General features: G+C 40.3%; 1 protein-coding gene across 1 annotated transcript in view; it reads left to right on the top strand.

Moving 5' to 3' along the window:
• LOC124711597 (neo-calmodulin-like) overlaps nt 1-19,775 on the top strand; it is a 468,518-nt gene that overhangs the window by 436,372 nt on the left and 12,371 nt on the right. The window contains exons 4-7 of the mRNA XM_047241753.1: nt 1,398-1,541; nt 13,088-13,197; nt 15,967-16,057; nt 17,232-17,288. Of these exons, the coding sequence (XP_047097709.1) occupies nt 1,398-1,541; nt 13,088-13,197; nt 15,967-16,057; nt 17,232-17,288 (402 nt within the window). The remainder of the gene's footprint in view (nt 1-1,397; nt 1,542-13,087; nt 13,198-15,966; nt 16,058-17,231; nt 17,289-19,775) is intronic.

The following is a 19,775-nucleotide window of genomic DNA, read 5'->3' as shown; positions in this document are numbered from 1 at the left end:
GCCAACAACTTGCAGCTAAGAAAGCTCAATGGGATGGGCAAGTAGTATTAACTCGCAAAAAAGCACAAATAGGGCAAGACGTTTTGATTTACATGTCTTTGAAGCTGTCAGATAAGTAGAAAATCTAGTTTCCGTATTGTAAATCCCTATCTTCGCTTTTTTTGTGCCTTGATAGGAGAATTTTTCCTTCTTCTTTCCAACTTTATCGTAATTTTGACATTAGACCGCCATAGCTTGGCAACCGATGTAGATTTTTGTTGATTCGGGGGCGACTGATCTGGTATAGGATTTTTTTATTGTCTTTAGAACCATGTTGCCTATATTATGCCAGCGGATAAAGATTTCACAAAACACAAGGACGACCATTAATTAAATGTATTTGTCTACGTTCTTACGAAATTTGAACCAATTCGCACAAGTTTGAAACATATCAGCGATGCGCGTAAAAAAACTTACAAAACATATTTTTTTGCACACAAAATTCAAACGAAGCTAAGTTTTTGAAACTGAGCATTCAGTTTTATCATAAGAATGTTTCTTTCATTTATCTGAATCACTTTAAATCTTTTCCGCGCATTCAGTTCACGTACTAATGATTTTACGTGCTACATTTACCTTCGCTTTAAACCATCGCATATCGACAACGGATAAAGATTATCGGATGAAAAAGAAATCCTCTTGCGTTTATCCATTTATCTACCTTAGCGCAAAGTTTGAACCCATTCGTACAAGTTCAAAATACAGAAGTGATTTGCTTCAAAAAGCTCCCAGAAAAAGTGTTTTTTGCACGTATTTGCACTTAAAATCCGAGTGGTGCATATGCAAGTGGTGTCATTACCTGAGCATTAATTTCAGTCCAATTAACATATTTTGCGAAAGAAATTAATCGATTCGCACCATCCGCGTAGGCGTCGGCTCCGGTTCGTCGTCAGAACGTTGCTTAATATACAATATAGCTACAGTAAGACAGACGGTCGAAAGGTAATACAAATGGCCCCTGGTCCTGGCTAAACCAAAAAATTATCACGCGATGTTCTTAACTCAAATAGGAACCGAGTGCCAAGACCCCCTTCCCCCTCCTCCTCCAAACTATATTTGTTACAGCGCCGAGTTTTGGCTGGAGGTACGGGGACTTCTCTGACGCACTGTAGTATTTACCCACGTCAACCGTAATTACTCACAATGCTGTGGCTTCAGCATTATCGAGACGGAAATTCCGGGTTTTCAGCTAATTTTAAACCACACATCTCCATTGTGCTCTCGCCGCTAAAGAAGCAGCATTTCGCATTGGCAAACATCCGTGTCCGCGCCTCGCCCTTTCCTGCTAGCGGCTTCCCCTCGCCACCGCAGCTATTGCGCCACCTGGATGTGCAGCCTTTGTGGTCTTCTGCCCGCAGAGTTCCGTGAGGCTTTCCGGCTGTTCGACAAGGACGGAGACGGGAGCATCACGCAGGACGAGCTGGGCCGTGTCATGCGCAGCCTGGGACAGTTCGCGCGCGAGGAGGAGCTCCAGCAGATGCTGCACGAGGTCGACATTGACGGTATGTCTCTCTCTGCTGCACGTTGCACAGCGTTCGCTACTTTGTTCGCCCTAAAGTTATGTCCACCCTATGCCTCTTTCCTCTCGAGCTGGTGATGACGCATGCGGGCGAAAACGCATTGCAGTGGTACGACCATCTTAATGTGTGAAAACCTTGTTATTCAAGCAGCAGAACGTATCTATGATGACGAACCTACCATTCGTCAGACTGCGAGTTAGACCATCGAAGATCGAATCTCGCATGCATCCTAAGTTAATTCAATGAGTACAGATTCTTATACTCTTCCGCGTTTTGAATTTGGCCATTACTACTATAATGTACAAAGTAAATACAATACCAATACTGAAATCAGCTGCAATCGGATTCGTTGATTTCTCTGTTGTTATGCCAGCCCAGCGATCACGTTTAGCTGCAGTATTTTTATCAAAGAGATAGAATACCATTAGGAGGCAACAATGCGATGAGAGTGAAGCAATTTGAACCATCGTCCGCCACGTTTTCAGAAGTCAAAACATGAGTACATGATAGTGAGTAAGGAAATTATGAAACCTAGCCTAAAATAGTGAATTCACCTAAAGTTAAACATATGAAAGTTATTTCCGTGCTGGTGTATGACGCTAATGAACAAAACCACCAACAGATAATATTTTTAAACAGTGCGCACATTAAATGAAATACATTCGTAGTTTTATTGCTTTTGTGCGTACAATTATACACTGCTCAAACTTTAGGCACGGTTTCCAAAAGAAATTCCGTAATTACATATCTAACAATTTCGCACATGTGCTATATCGCTTTTAAAATATCCAAAGAATGACGAGTGACTTAAATAAGGACTTCGACTGGCGTTCGTCTGAAATCGGTCACATGACGTTCCACGTTAATTTTGAGAGGATTCGTCTTATTTCGTTGTTTCCATATTGTAACTTGCATGTTATGTCAGTCCACTGTTTCAGGACAATTAAAATTTATCACGATTTGTTATAATTATATGTGAGTTAGGGACACATCAACTGTAAAAGTCCTTAGGAGATAATTTTCGAAACTGTAACCTATCACTGTAGTCATGCCGTAAGACGCGCAGTGGGGGAGTCGAAGGAAGTGCGCTTTTTTTCCATCTTTGCGTTTGTAGCACATTCTGCGACTTTCTTATTCATGTAACAGAATTATAAGTATCTTCTGCACCGTTCTATGATGTCTGCATATAAAAGCTGTACTGTTTGTGTTTTCCTTTTCTTTTTCGTTTATAAATGTATAGCTATGGTGTTCTAATCATTGACAAAGGTCTTCTTAGGCACTTGTGGGTTTTATTGTCGTTCTCAGGAAGGTGTAGTTATCTACGCCGAAACCTGGGTTAACGCTTAACACTAGGTGCTTTTTTCGCACTCGAGGTGGGTTTTTAGTTTTTTAATATATTAACCAACGATTGCTGACGCATTGCGATGTTGAAGGTTCTTACATTTATAGTCACAATAACCCTGGGTTCGGTGTGGGGATGGGGTGTGGTGAGTGGACTGCTTTAGCCTGTTGTGGGGTTGTGTGCTGCTGCGGGCTACGGCGGGGACGAAGCCTCTCACTCGTTTCTAGGTCCCCAGTTCCATACAATAGAATAGACAGTAAAATTTAATGTACACAACTGTAGCCAGTGGGTCTGTCCTCTTAGGCTCTTGCCTAACCAATACTTATTTTATCCTTCGTTTCCTAATCAGATGGAAATGAAAACATCATCGAATATTTCAGCACATACTTGCATTACATTCATAAGAAAGTCCCACAGCCTGTCAACAACAGTAACATAAAAAAAATGATGCCATGCATTCGTGTGAGGCAGCATTATCAAGTACCTGACAGAATTTCAAAGAGGCCTCAATGTGGGTCTCCAGTTGGCCAGCTGATGGAATCGTGCAGTATCCAGATTTGTGGGATGTTCGGAAGTGAAATTGATCTGATAAACAGAGGGAATATTTGATTTGATTTGATTTTTATTGGTCCAGTTTTATCATACAGCACAAACTGTACAATTGATATTGGACAGGTCGAAGATAAGTTACAATAATACATAGTATTAGCAAAACAGTAGGCAAACTAAAAATAGGTACCTATTACAGTTAATTTTGTTAAGTATTCAGAAATTCTCTGAAAGAATAGAAACAGTGCTTTATTAGAAATGCCTTTAGCTTAGCTTTAAATATTGGATGAGTAGCATTCTTTATTTCCTCTGGTATCTTATTGTGTAGTATTACGCCAATGTTAATTATGTTCCTCTGATAGGTGGTTGTTCTGTGATATTTTTGATGTATATTTGATTTCCCTCTGGTACTACAGTTGTGTGCATTTTTGTTCTGTTCTGTTTTCAGGAAGTAGTCCCTAGTGAACAAGATAGTTTCATAAATGAATAAACTTGAAACATTTAGAACAACAAGCTCAGTAAAATGGGATTTACAGGACGCCATCTTTTTAAGGCCACAAATTGTTCTTAGAGCTTTTTTTGCATTCTAAAAATCTTTACACTGTGAGTTGAGTATTGCCAGAAAACGATGCCATATCGGACTAGTGAGTGGAACTGTGAATAGTATGCCTGCAATACTGTTGTTCCGCTTGTTGTAGCCCAGGAAGCAAGGACTGCTAATGAATGGCATGGCATTGTATTTAGCGATAAATTGAGGTTCTGCACTACACTGGATGATTACCGTCAACGAGTGTGGTGCCGACCGAGGGAGAGATACTATTCTTCCAATGTTTCGGAGCAGCACTACTGTTTTATTCCTGGAGAAATCATGTAGGTAGCTGTGGGTACGATATTACATACGATGCGTTTGGGAGAAATAATGTCTGTCTTGTCTTGATCGTACTCTCTCGCAATTTAAACAGTAAGCTTTTATCTGAAATAGGTACACTTTTTGCAGGTAACCCTTCAGTCTTCGTTAAGTATTTTGAGCTGATTGCTCCAGCCAGGAAATTTCATATCAGCACACACTCCGCAACAGAGTGAAAATTTCATTCTGGAAACATCTCCCAGGCTATGGCTAAGCCATGTCTTCGCAATATCCTTTCTTCCAGGAGCGCTAGTCCTGCAACGTTCGCAGAAGAGCTTCTGTGGAGTTTGGAAGGTAGGAGACGAGGTACTGGTGGAATAAGAGCTATGAGGACGGGTCGTGAGTCGTGCTTGGGTAGCTCAGATGCTAGAGCACTTGCCCGTGAAAGGCAAAGGTCCCGAGTTCGAGTCTCGGTCTGGCACACAGTTTTATTCTGCCAGGAAGTTTCAACCCCAAAACCATTTCTGACCTGAAAACCGCCACTCAGGAAGTCATCTACAGCATCGATGTTCACTTCAGTGGGTCATGCAGAATTTCGCTATTCGTCTGCACCACATCATCGCTAATGATGGCAGGCGTATCGAAGATGTCATAAGCTAAATATATATGTAGTGCCGTTTACATGTTGAATAAAGTGTGTGCACTCTGTAGTTTGTAACTAATTTATGTTTTTTTTTCATATAGTTCAATAATTGTGACCCTGGATATAACAGCTTGCAGAATGCGTTTACCAGGTGGGCAGGGATATTCTGTATGTACTAATGTTTACCTCAGCACGCAAAGTGGAAGTAATAATATCCAAGTATTATTATCCAAGCACTCAAAGCATCGACACCATGCGTACTAGGGATTTTTTTGTAGGTGAAATGCCTTGGAAGTATGTGCAGTCAGCTATCTGAGGTGAGTGAGGGGAAGGCTCCAAACGTTCGTGAGGTATGCTGAGCACATTCCCCCTCTATACAACATCCAGATTAGGCTACTGGAAGAGGATAACCCTGGGTCGATTAACCCCTGGATCGATTAACACAGCTTTGTCTTCAGTGCCTCAAGCGGAGTTCCTGTTCTTCCACAATTATTCTGTTCTGAATAGATCAATTAATTTATCAGTCCACTTTAAGTAATTTCATGTAACATACATAAGCTACTTGGGCTGTCACCAGTATACCGGTCGGTAAAGATGCAGTGCGAAGATCAGCAGTAGGAGCTGGACCAAGCGCACCTATCATGAGAGAGGTCAAAGGCAAACTGACAAGCAACAGGCCGCCAACGCCCTCTCGACAGCATGTATCCAGGCCGCTGCTGACCAAAGGGCTCACTAACTCATATTCCAGTTGGCGTCTGACAGTTCACATTGCAGGTTACGACAGTACATAATGACCAGATTAGAGTAATACCAAGATTACCGATATAATTGTCACCCTGTAAGTGGGACGGGAAGAAACCCCATGCCATGCACTTCACAATGGTTTGCAGGTTATGAATGTAGAGGTAGACTAGTCACCAGGCTCAATTCCCAGCCCAACACATGACTTGAAATTGTTGCTAATGAATGAACATGTAAAATCAGTTACTGGAAAGGTGAACGAAAATTTGGGAAAAACTGAGGAAGTCACTCATTTCCAGGTGAGCCTGAATACGAGATTCCAGTCTGTTATTGAATCTTGTGTGAGTGTCTGAGATCACCATTAGGACAAACTAGAGGAATCAAAAAATGAATTCAAATACCACTACTCTTACATGTGCGTCATCAGGCTCGTGGCAAGGGGGCCGTTGGGAGAAATTCATTCAATCCTCATATTCTGAATACCCATCAAGATACATGGAATGAATAAAGATATACATTAACAAAATACAATGAAATTGTAGATATTTAATCTATATGCTATATTGTCGACAATCTATCACTATACTGCTTAGTACTGCAATTCATGCTTATATCACCTAAATTTAAACTAGTAAACAACAGAAAAAGCTGGTACTTTGAAAGAAACTGCTGCCTCATAAGTTATACTAACTGGCTACTGTTTATTACCAATTGATATCTCAACATAATTTCATTAGATAGGTACATGGTCCAGTCACATTTATATGGCCTCTGTATATGTTTGATGTCAACATACAATAACCACTCAAAGATGGTATGTGGCAGCACTAACAGAGGAGAGTATATAAAGCACATCTGGGGGATGCGGAAAACTGCAGTAGTCATAAGGCAACAATAGAGCGATTTGTCAGACATCCAAAAAGGTATGGCCATTGGCTTTTAGACCAAGGTGGAAGTATTTCCAAAAGAGCTAAGCTTGTAAACTGTTCATGTCTCACTGTGGTTAAAGTCTACCATGTATGGCAAAATGGTGCTAATCAAAACTGGCACTGAGGCAATTGTGATGCACCACAGGACATAGATGACGGGGGTGAATGATGACTTCAGATATTGTGAATAGATGTGTAACTGTTGTGCAACTGACCACCCAGATGATCCTAGGGGTACCAGCAGTGTCTCCTTAATGACTGTTCAGTGAACATTGGTGAGAATGGGACTCCACAGCAAGTGCCTGCTCCATGCACCCATGCTGGCTGCTGTCCATTAACGATAAATGCTGCAACTTTTACATCAGTAATGCAAGTGGTCTTTTTAGATGAATCATGTTTCATGCTCAAATGGACAGATGGATTTTGGCACATATGGCCCTGCAACTATCGTCAGACGGTTCCAGGCCAGAGAAAGAAGTGTTATGGTCTGGAAAATATTTTTCTAGCAGTCCCTGGGCGATATCTTCATTCTGGAAGGCACAATGGATCAACACAAGCCTGCATCTATCCATGGGGACCATGTCCACCCCTACATGCTGTTTGTTTTTCCATGGCACAATGACATCTACCAGCAGGACAATTCAACACATCACACAGCTCGCACTGTAGTTCATGGTTCAGAAAACACCAGGATGACTTCCCTGGACCTTAAACCCCTAGATTTAAATTTGCTGGGAATCTGTGGGACCATCTCTATAAGGCTGTTCACACTATGGATCCTCAGCCGTGAAGGCTAGTGCAGCTGGTCATGGAACTGGAGTCGGCACAGTTCCAGAACCTCACTGACTCTTCCTGCAAGTCCACACTGCAACAGGTGGTTATTCAAGCTTTTTACAGTTGGTCACATTAATGTAAAATGGTTCATGTATTTTTCAGAGAAAATAGTTACCTACATCTGTAAATATTGAACCACGTTTACAGTATTTTACTTCTTGCCATGTGGTTTCACATTGAGCGTTGCTATGAGCCCTGTACCAACAGAAACACCTTATCTTTAATTCTAATTTGTAGAAAAAGAGGCTAGTGAGGTATGTGTTTAATTTTCTTCTAGTGTTGGAATTCTCAATTTCTTGTTTTATTTTAGATGGAAACTTGCTCAATACCTTTGCGCCATAGTATATAAATATGTTCTAAATGCTAGACAAGGGGGCAAGGTCTACATGAAGATTATTTTTGTGTCTTTTATTTTGACTGTGTACATCACAAACTTACGTTCATTATCAGTAACAAAAACCGTTAAGGAATAAATGTACTGGAAAGCAAGCATAAGAATACTAAGATCCATAAAAATTACACAGTATCCATATTGCTTGCTTCCACTAAATATGCTGTTTACTTCACTGCCCTGGGAGATAAGTCCAGAATGAATGAAATCAAATGACATCAATCTGTATTGACTGTTTTCCAAAAAAAAAAAAAAAAAAAAAAAAAAAAAAAGAAGCACCTTCACTTGCGTAACTTGTGATGTAAGGTGCAACAGGCAGAAGATGCACATTTTAGCCATTTTGATTGAGACGAACTTACGCTGCAGTGTTCTTCTTTGGCATGCCAGTCTAGCAGTGTGCACAAAATCATCTAAGTGATAAGTCTGTGCAATACGCACGTTTATTTATATATAAAAGCCGGCTTACTAACTTTCCTTTTCGTCAGACCGCGTGTACAAGATCGTGTGGTGATTTAAAGTTCTAGATTCACATATTTTACTGTTCACGCAGCTTCTGCGTAATCTTTCATTGATTGTATCAACACACCTTTGTATTGTGTTATATTGTGAAATTTCGAACCTTAACAAGTGCCGCGATAAACTTGTACTGATATCGTCAATTTTAACTGAATGGTAAGCACCTGAAAATCGCCCAGACTGCTGTGAAACAATTGGCAGCTGCTGGGAACCAGTGTGTTGGAGGAGCTCCCGAGAACTGTCTACCTGTGATACCTGTCCCGGTACCAGAGGTAACTCAAGTACTCTCCTCACCTGTGGATCCTGTCTCCTCTGTAGAAAGTACAGGATCTGTCATTAACCGTCCACTTGACTGCAAGTGGCATGTCAGTGGTAGATCTAGGCGTCCTGCACAGGGTGAGACTCACTTCACCTATTTGTGGAAACCTGTTTTGTCTAGTGCCATGAGAAGGCAAACGGAAAAGGGTAGTTGTCTATTAGTCGTCGGCAGTTCAAATGTACGGCGAATGCCGGTGCCCCATAGGTAAATGACAGCAAGGGACAGGAAAGAACACCAGGTGCTCTCAGAGTTTTTGCCTGGGGGCGTTATTTAACATGCTAAAGAGGCTATTCCAGCAGACATTGAGGGAACAGATTGCAACCAACTGCAGACTGTGGCACATTTAGTAACAAATGATGCCTGTTATCTGTGCTCCGAGGCCATTTCAGCGACTGGCAGAGAAGGTTGAGAAGACTATCCTTGCACATGGAGCTTCAATGAAGCTCACAATTTGCAGCATTTTCCCCAGGACTGATCTTCGTCCTTTGGTTCTGATTTGAGTGGAAGGACTTGATCAAAGACTTTGAAGGCTCTGTGACAAGCTAGGCTGCAACTTCCTAAACTTGTGCCATAGGAATGAAAACTATAGAGTCCCCCTAGTTCAGATGCGCACTACACATCAGAGGCTGCTAGTCAGGTAGCTGATTGTTGGTTGATTTGAGGGAGGGGACCAAACAGCAAGGTCATCGGATTAGGGAAGGATGCGGAAGGAAGTCAGCCATGCCTTTTCAAAGGAACCATCCAGGCATCTGCCTGAACCTCAAGTAGAGATTAGGTGACTCTCCATCCAATCCAGACAATGATAGCTGTAGGAAACCAAAAAGTATCAGCATAAGATCTAAAGCAATGCCTCCCACAGGTGAGAATATTAAAATCCTATTGGTAAACTGCCAAAGCATTTGCAACAAAGTGCCAGAGTTTGAGGTTCTCACGAAAAGTGTCGAAGCTCACATAATACTAGTTACAGATAGGCTGGTTGAAATCTGAAACTGATAGCAGTGAGCTTTTTGGGGAAAATTTAAGTGTATAGCGAAAGGCTAGGCAAATTGTGAATGCAGGGGGGACGGGAGGGGGGGGGGGGGGGGGGAACTATTTGTTGCAGTAGGCAAGAAACTCAAATCCAGCGAGATAGAAACTGAAGCTACATGTGAGATTGTTTGAGCAAGGCTCATTATCAGGAATGGGCATAAAATGATAACTGGATCTTTCTATCGCCCGCCAGACTTGTCTCCTAATGTAACTGAAAACTTTAGAGAAAACCTCAGTTCACTTGCAGATAAGTCCCCCAGTCACACTGTACTCATTGATGGAGCCTTTAATCATCCAACAATCAACAGGAAAAATTACAGTTTTGTTAGGGGTGGGCATGATAAGACATCATGTGAAATAACTAAATGCCTTCTCTGAAAACTGCCTAGAATGCATAGTTATGAACCCACACATGATGGAACTATATTGGATCTAATGGCAACAAACAGACCTGACCTCCTTGAGGATATCCACACTGGAACTGTCAGCAGTGACCATGATGTGGTTATGGCAACACTAATTACCAAAGTACAAAGAACAACTAAAACAAGCAGAAAGATATATATGTTCAGTAAACTAGGTAAAAAATCAGTACAGTAATACATCAATGAGAAACTTGAAACTTTCAGCACACGGCAGGAGCATGTAAAAGAACTCTGGCTCAAGTTTAAAAGAATAGTTGACCATGCACTAGGCAGAGATGTACCCAGTAGAACAGTTCATAATGGGAGGGAACCTCCATGATATACAGTCACTGTAAAGAAACTTCTAAAGAAACAAGAGATTACTGCATAAGAGGTGTGAAACAAAGCATAGGGCTATAGATAGAGAGATGCTAAATGAAATGCATTTGGCTTCAATAAAGCAATATGTGGTGCCTTCAGTGACTACTGTAGCAGAATTTTGTCAAGCGATCTTTCACAGAACCCAAAGAAATTATGGTTGTATGTAAAGGCTGTTAGTGGTGCCAGTCCCTAGTGAATGAGAAGGGAACTGAAATTGAGGGTGGCAAAGCAAAAGCCGAAATGCTTAACTTCATTTGCAAACATTCCTTTACAAACGAAAACCCAGGAGAATTGTGCCAATTTAATCCTTGTACCACTGCAAAGATGACTGAAATAAGTATTAGTTTCAGTAGCAATGAGAAACAGCTAAAATCATTAAAATTGAACAAAACTCCAGGCCCTGATGGAATCCCTATCAGATTCTATACTGAATTTGCAGATGAGTTATCCCCTCTTCTAAATATAATCTATTGTAGAGCCCTCGAACAAGAAAACATGCCCAGTTCTTGGGAAAAGGTACAGGTCACACCCATCTACAAGAAGGGTAGCAGAAATGATCCATGAAACTTCTGTCAGTTCGTTGTAGTATCTTAGAGCATATTCTGAGCTCAAACATAATGAGGTATCTTGAACAGAATGACCTCCTCAATGCTAACCAGCATGTAGTTCTAAAACATCAGCTGTGTGAAACCCAACTCGCAATTTTCTCGCATGACATACTGAAAGCAACCAGGTAGATGCAGTATTTCTTGATCATCATCTAAAGCTCTCTTGACCAAATTTAAATTCATTTGTCCACTTAGCAACATTTGAATATGAAAGAGCAGAGTTCCCCAGTGTAATGTGGAAATCAGCATGAATGTCCTTTACTTTCATACCTTTCTTTACAAAGTACTTAATCACTGCCTGAATCTTGATTTTTTCCATTTTCACAAATCACTATGCGGGAACAACAGAGTGACATCACTGCCACCACAGCTCTCTTCCAAGAGCACTGATATGCACATGTTTACAGGCAACCGTCCAATGTATATCATGTAAATGACTCGCTGTGCTAGTGCTGACCTCTCTTGGTGATTCCGAGAACTTTTCAAACCACCCTCATAGCTGTCATGCAAAATTTCCATGTGAAAGTGAGAGATCTCAGACCCCCAATCCTCACATTGTTTCAATTTACCTCCCTGGACACTTAAAAGCAAGCTTTGTCCATGGAGATCACCTTTTTGAGATAGCCTAGGTTATAGTTGAAGTGACTCAGAATCTCAATTGCAAATGTTTTGCACTTTGGCCTATCATCAGGTTGAAGCACGTGCATCAGCTGCACCTTTTAGCAATCAAGCTTCAGTCTCTTGTGTAGCACCATGTGCACCATGCTTGATGGTAACTGTAACTGCTGAGATGCCTGAAACCTGCATCACTCATGCTCAGATGCCCAGAATTCATCCTCTTAATGGTGTTTCCAAATTCACTGAACCTTGTGTACCACTTTGTGATAGTCAGACATGATGGTGGTGTATTTCCGAAATGTGTATGGAAGTTCTGCTGGACCTGTGTGTCAGATTTTGTCTCTAACAACTATTCCACACATTGTGCTGTCTGCTGGAGGGAGGGGGAGGGGGGGGGGGGGGAGGGTTTGCCATCAATAATTAATGTGGGGGGAAAAAGCAAGATAGCAAGCTTTAGGTGTGTGTGAATATTATTCTGCAAGCTGCACCTCTCTAGCTATCTCTGTTTCTGAAATATATGTGATCAAAGTCGTAAAGATAATTTTGGAGCATCCTGCAGATTAAGTTATTCTTGGGATATTTGCTTAGTGAAACTGTTACCACAACATTCATGCTTCAATCTACAGTAGGAAAGTTATGAAATGAAACACTGGAAACTCAAGACAGGAATATCAACAATGTAGCAAAAAACCGATTGCTACTTACCATAAGGAAGATACATAAGTTTCAGAAAAGCACAATCAAAAGACACTTAAGTAAAATTTTTGGTTACTGCCTTCATCAATAAAAGAGAGAGGCGTGCACACACACATTCATACAAACACTGGCATCCCGGCCCAAGATACTGGTCATGTGTGTAGGAGGTGTGCTTGCTTGTGTGTACGAGTGATTATTGTGTCTCACTCTTTTACTGATGAAGACAGTGGCCTAAAGCTTCCAATAAGTGTCTTTTAATTGTGTCTGTCTGCAATGTAGTATGTTTCTTTATAATAAGTAGTAATTTGTCTTTTCCTACAATGTTAATGTTATGAAATAGTCTGACTTGTAACATAACATACTAATAATGTTCCAGGTAAAATACAGAACGGTCTTTTTTCCACTGCTGATGTCTCACACAAATGGATGTCCACATCAAGCACTTGTGTATATACCTGTGATATGATTTGATATATGCAACATATATTTATTAATATTAAAACATATGTATAGTATTCTATTTACAACAAACATTCATTTTTCATAACATACTGTAAAACACTGCAACAATCTAAGTTTGGTAGTTTAAGGATGCAGGACTGACAGGTGAAGAGTTTCGGCATCATTTATTGTGTTAAGTATGTACAGCTACTTGTGAAATGAAATCTTTTGCTTCAACAGGTGACGGTAACGTCAGCTTTGAAGAGTTCGTTGAAATTGTCTCTAACATGGGTGCTACAGCTGAAAGAACTGCAGACCAAGAAGAGAAGGAACTCCGTGATGCATTTAGGGTAAGATTTCTGTAAGAACAATTTTCTACCATTGTTAAATATGGTATGGAAGGTTCTGGCAGAAAGTAAATAATTCAGGAGTACAAGTAACAACTCACCAAATAGTGGAGGTGTTGAGTCATCAATAGGTGAACAAATGAGATGGAGAAAGCCCCTAACTTTGGTTACAACCTTACACACACATACAAAATCAGTACAGCTGATAGTGAATAAATATTCACTATTCAGCCAGCACATTGTGGTTGTGTGTGTGTGTGTGTGTGTGTGTGTGTGTGTGTGTGTGTGTGTGTCCATGTCCTTTACTCCTAAATTATTTACTTTCTATCATTTTTGAATGACTAATAGTGTGTATCATGAGATTCATCTCTTTTTATAATACTGATGCTATTCTTATTCTCTTCACATTTCACATGTGTAAATCATTTACAACAGGCTTTTATAACTTCTAAAATCAAACCATTCCTTGAATAATTTTGAACAATTTTGCTGCTCGTAGAGGGAATACTGTGGTAAAGTTCTTATTTTGTAACTGCGTAACAATCATCCTCTTGTTTGAACATACAGACAGTTTCATAACATGGATGAATTCCTCCTTTTGTTTCTCACTCGGTGGTGAGTAAGTCTTGATCTGTTAAACATCAAGCTGGTTACTACTTCACCTTTGTTAATTACAAGTAAATAATTTATCTTAATTTTATTCTTAACATTCACCTCCATGTCTTTGGATCCAAATTACCTGCTGTATAGGTTGAGATGTTAAGAACTGCCTCTCCTTGCTTATTTATAGGCTCTTGAGAGTGATGCACCATCACTCTGTTATCTTTTTGAACTCCTTTGATGCTATATTCTCCCAATAATTCTCACAAAAACAAAACAGTTGTTCCAAAATATTATTTTTTACTATGTTACTCTGTTTTACAACTATCTTATACGTGTATGTCTGATGTTTCATTTACTTTGTTTGCTTTATTGTCCTCTTTTCTGATGAATGTGAATGACACAGAACTTTTTTTTATTTTTCATTCTAATTAACAGTTGCAATTCTCACAACATAGTACATAATGGATGTAATTGGTCTTTTTGTTGTCTCATCAACTTTTGTCATCCAAACCTGTTTTTGCATAGTCAGCACTATCAACATAACAGTTTGCAGTCAATTTTTGCACACTTCCTGTCTTATTTAACAAACATTTTTCCTTAACTCTGTCTGTCACATGTGAGACATCAGTTCCAAAGCTGTTGCAAATTTCCATCAACTGCCACTCTCCTCCATATTTTAAGATAGCCACAAGAAATAACTCTGTGAAATGTGAGATACAATTAGGATGCTGGTAGGGTTTGTCATCTCTGTCCCATACATTCTTCCCCATCCTACTTTCTCACCACCTTTGCAAATCGAAATATTGGTTGGATTATTTTCGAGCTTTCTCCAATATAGACACCATATCTATGATGAAATTTTTACAGTGATGGTAGGCCAAAACTTGTCTTTTCTATTATATGAGTGACTTAAAAATAGAGGCAGTTACACATATGCATTTGTTTGCTTCTGTACAAGTTCACATTAAGTGCATTGTATAAAATCATGTTATAATAGCTTTTCTGCAAAAATATATTGATTAACATGTTCCACATTCCTGAAGATTTTGTTTCATTTTGATGTCTATAAAGCATAATGTATAAATCAATTAATTACATATGAAACAAAGATGGAAAACATTGTTGATTGTAATCTGTTCATAGTAAGAGATACTGAAGATGCACCACCACTTAGTGCACATAGAGTGGTTCCTAGCCCTGACTATCTTCTCTCACTTAAATTAAAAAGAACAAAAACACATCAATTCACTTTACATGCATGCAACACAGCCATGTATTGTTTACACTTGTCATCCTACCACAGGTGCTAATACAATAATCAGAACAAGTTCACACATAAATAACAAGTTGAATTATTCTTACTCACATACTATTAATGACTTACCTCCAATGTCAAGATTGATGTCGTACATTACAATCCCAATGATCATGTGATTTGTTCCAAATTCCAGTGGTTTTTACTGTCAGAACTTAGCAGTGAGGGAAGGAGAATGATAGCTTGGTTCCTGGTCACTAAAAAGTACGTCACTGTTCTTTGTAAAATTCCAATCCTCTCCACACTATCCCACAGTGTGATTTCATGTGGGATTATTGATTTGGGAGTGCTGTGTTCACCAACCTCTTGCTGCTATTTGAGAGGTATAGTGCTGGTTTTCACTCCTCACTTCAGTGTCAACATGATCAAAAATCCAAAACAGAATTGCATCCACTGATCAGTCATCCATGTTGAACAGTTATGGTACCCTTAATAATGGTAGGATGTCCATCTGTGACAAAGAGGAAGAACTTAGCACTTAAGTTTCGTAATTGGCTTATGGATTTCCCAGCCAACTTCAATTTTACTGTCTGGATGTGAGTTTTTTTACACTGAGGCAAAAATGTGGAGAGTGGGCACTAGTATCGATCCTCATTCTATCCTTTATAATACGTAACTCTCAAATACCCATCGTACCTCAGTTATTATGAGGAAGTTCACATGAAAGGCAGTGGGCCAGACTGAGTCATGGTGTAGTAAAAAGTTTTGAACTACTCTACCATGAAACTTCAACACAGCATACATTCTGCTAATTAGTGAAAGATTTGTTCTATAAGTTCTATGTTTGTTCATTGTTTTAGATCAATACAGATTTTGCACATAATATGAAAATATCATTGTGATTCAACTTTCAGGTATTTGATAAGCACAACAGAGGCTACATAAGTGCATCAGATCTGCGAGCTGTCCTTCAGTGTCTTGGAGAAGACCTCTCTGAAGAAGAAAGTAAGTTGGTATACATTAATATAAACCATGAAATCTAATTATTTTTCTTGTAGGTTAAAATTCTGTCAGAAAAATCTTTGCTTCTTGAATTGTGTTTTTTATTATTTTCTGCTGGTTAAGAAATTGGTTGTTTTTGATCCTTCAGGTAGATAACATAAATTTTACGTGGTAATTCAAGTTCCTTCTCACCCAGGATTAAGCTGAGAAAGAAGTTGCTGAAGTTAAGCAAATGAACTGATATTACTGAGAAATAAGCTTTGAAGCAAGCAATATTTTGTTATAAATTTTCTTAATGAAATATATTCAAGGGGAAAGTTATCCACAAAACAGGAAAAGAACATATGGAAAGAAGTATATTTAAAATTCAGACCATCACAGTACACCATGGATGATTCTCACAACCATAAAGAATGTAATTACAGTGACAGTTCTGTCCACAATAATTACACACAAAAAAATAATTTCAAGAATCAGTATCCGAGAATGAAACATTAAATTGTTTAGTTCTCTTTTCTGTTATGAGAAGCAAAACTTCAGAGAACTGCCAGATATTTCATAGCAAATAAAAAATATATGTTTAAACTAAGAGGTAAGCTAGTAATAGTCTAAGAAAATTAACTGCAAACAGCACACAGTGGGACCCAACAATAATGGTTGCTAATACACATTTGTTGCATATGGGGATTAAGTGAAATAAAGAAAAATGGGATGAGACAAAATTATTACAAACATAAAATACCAATATGTCATTTGACAAAATGATAAGAAGATAAAAGAATAATGTCATATTTTTCTAATGTGAATTTATCAATGATTCATTCAGGTGTTTTACATGTTCAGACAGCTTTGCTTGCAGTGTTGAATTATTGATGCCAAATTAGTACGCAGATTACCAAAACGGATGTAGAACCAAAATATATTGCTTTGACTGACCAAACAAAAATTCTTTGCATATCTCCTCTAGTTGAATGGTTTGTTGTAATCAAAACACTGTGGAGGTCCTCAAGCTATTCCCTATGCTTCTAAAGTGTTCCATGCATTGCTCTTCAGTTGCATTTCTCCACATACAGCCATGGTGCTGTACATACATAAGTATTCCCTGCAACAAATAAGTTAAAAATCTGTTTTATGTTTAATCCTGCAAATGTTACTACTTTTTTATTTCTTTTTATAGTTGAAGACATGATAAAAGAAGTGGATGTTGATGGGGATGGCCGCATTGACTTTTATGGTGAGTATAAGATCTGTTTTCCAATTAACAAACAGAAATAAATGTGCATTTTAATTTCCATATGATCCAAAATTAATTTTGTTCTGACAGGGCAATGAATTGAGGATGCAATAGTTTCTCACTCTTGGCAATGATGACAGGTTTTGTAAATGACATCACTGTCTATACAGAAAAACTTAAGACACAACACATAAATTATGATTTACCTCCTCACAGTTTAACAGCAATAACCTGCAAACAACACACATGCTTTACTGCAACCTGTGGCTCTCTTGCTGCATATCATTACAAGGACTTTGTGTTATACAAGAAGCCTTGTCCTTGCATTGTTGGATTACTGTATTTTTCCAATGGTTCCGTTTATCAATAGGATTCATGATTCATTAAATATATGTATGTGTGATAGAGGGGGAGGGGAGGGTCAGGCATGCATGTGTATGTGTAATAAGGTGAAAACTTTGTGACATTTCAAATTTTGTTCATAATGATTATGCCCTTTTCTACAAACAATGTGTGACCACTCCTGGATAAGTGAAAAACAAATGAAATTAAATATGTGTTCAAGGACATGTCTCTCTCATCTCAACAACATCAGGATATACACTCCTGGAAATTGAAATAAGAACACCGTGAATTCATTGTCCCAGGAAGGGGAAACTTTATTGACACATTCCTGGGGTCAGATACATCACATGATCACACTGACAGAACCACAGGCACATAGACACAGGCAACAGAGCATGCACAATGTCGGCACTAGTACAGTGTATATCCACCTTTCGCAGCAATGCAGGCTGCTATTCTCCCATGGAGACGATCGTAGAGATGCTGGATGTAGTCCTGTGGAACGGCTTGCCATGCCATTTCCACCTGGCGCCTCAGTTGGACCAGCGTTTGTGGTGGACGTGCAGACCGCGTGAGATGACGCTTCATCCAGTCCCAAACATGCTCAATGGGGGACAGATCCGGAGATCTTGCTGGCCAGGGTAGCTGACTTACACCTTCTAGAGCACGTTGGGTGGCACGGGATACATGCGGACGTGCATTGTCCTGTTGGAACAGCAAGTTCCCTTGCCAGTCTAGGAATGGTAGAACGATGGGTTCGACGACGGTTTGGATGTACCGTGCACTATTCAGTGTCTCCTCGACGATCACCAGTGGTGTACGGCCAGTGTAGGAGATCGCTCCCCACACCATGATGCCGGGTGTTGGCCCTGTGTGCCTCGGTCGTATGCAGTCCTGGTTGTGGCGCTCACCTGCACGGCTCCAAACACGCATACGACCATCATTGGCACCAAGGCAGAAGCGACTCTCATCACTGAAGATGACACGTTTCCATTCGTCCCTCCATTCACGCCTGTCGCGACACCACTGGAGGCGGGCTGCACGATGTTGGGGCGTGAGCGGAAGATGGCCTAACGGTGTGCGGGACCGTAACCCAGCTTCATGGAGATGGTTGCGAATGGTCCTCGCCGATACCCCAGGAGCAACAGTGTCCCTAATTTGCTGGGAAGTGGCGGTGCGGTCCCCTACGGCACTGCGTAGGATCCTACGGTCTTGGCGTGCATCCGTGTGTCACTGCGGTCCGGTCCCAGGTCGACGGGCATGTGCACCTTCCGCCGACCACTGGCGACAACATCGATGTACTGTGGAGACCTCACACCCCACGTGTTGAGCAATTCGGCGGTACGTCCACCCGTCCTCCCGCATGCCCACTATACGCCCTCGCTCAAAGTCCGTCAACTGCACATACGGTTCATGTCCACGCTGTCGCGGCATGCTACCAGTGTTAAAGACTGCGATGGAGCTCCGTATGCCACGGCAAACTGGCTGACACTGACGGCGGCGGTGCACAAATGCTGCGCAGTTAGCGCCATTCGATGGCCAACACCGCGGTTCCTGGTGTGTCCGCTGTGCCGTGCGTGTGATCATTGCTTGTACAGCCCTCTCGCAGTGTCCGGAGCAAGTATGGTGGGTCTGACACACCGGTGTCAATGTGTTCTTTTTTCCATTTCCAGGAGTGTATAATACTGTTTCTCCAATATACATCAATGTGCAAGGGTCAGTAACAACCTAATGACACAACAGTTTTCTCCAACGCACCTACACTTCGTTTTTTTTTTCCATTTTCTCATTAAATAATACACTCTGCCATCTTCATTCCTGAGAATAACACCTCATTGCATCTAGAAGATGACAGCTATTACAATTGTTTAGCCACTCCTCCACAGCTGTGTATCTATAACTCATATTTTTATGAATGTTCCATATTTTCTGGCACCAGGTGGAGCACTATCATATTTCATAGTTGTAGATGGAGGAGGATAGTATACTGCATTATCTGGGCAGATTTCTGTGGTTTACTTATTTAATGATGCTAAGTGCCTTGGGAGATCTAAATTTCTCATTCCTCCACTTTCATGACCAAGGGATTTTGCTGTCAAATATAAGCCCCAGTCACCTCAACAAATCATTCACTTTAGAAGC

Source organism: Schistocerca piceifrons, chromosome 8 (assembly GCF_021461385.2).
Source record: "Schistocerca piceifrons isolate TAMUIC-IGC-003096 chromosome 8, iqSchPice1.1, whole genome shotgun sequence".
In the NCBI taxonomy this organism is placed as follows: domain Eukaryota; kingdom Metazoa; phylum Arthropoda; class Insecta; order Orthoptera; family Acrididae; genus Schistocerca; species Schistocerca piceifrons.
This window is presented reverse-complemented; position numbering and strand designations above follow the sequence as displayed.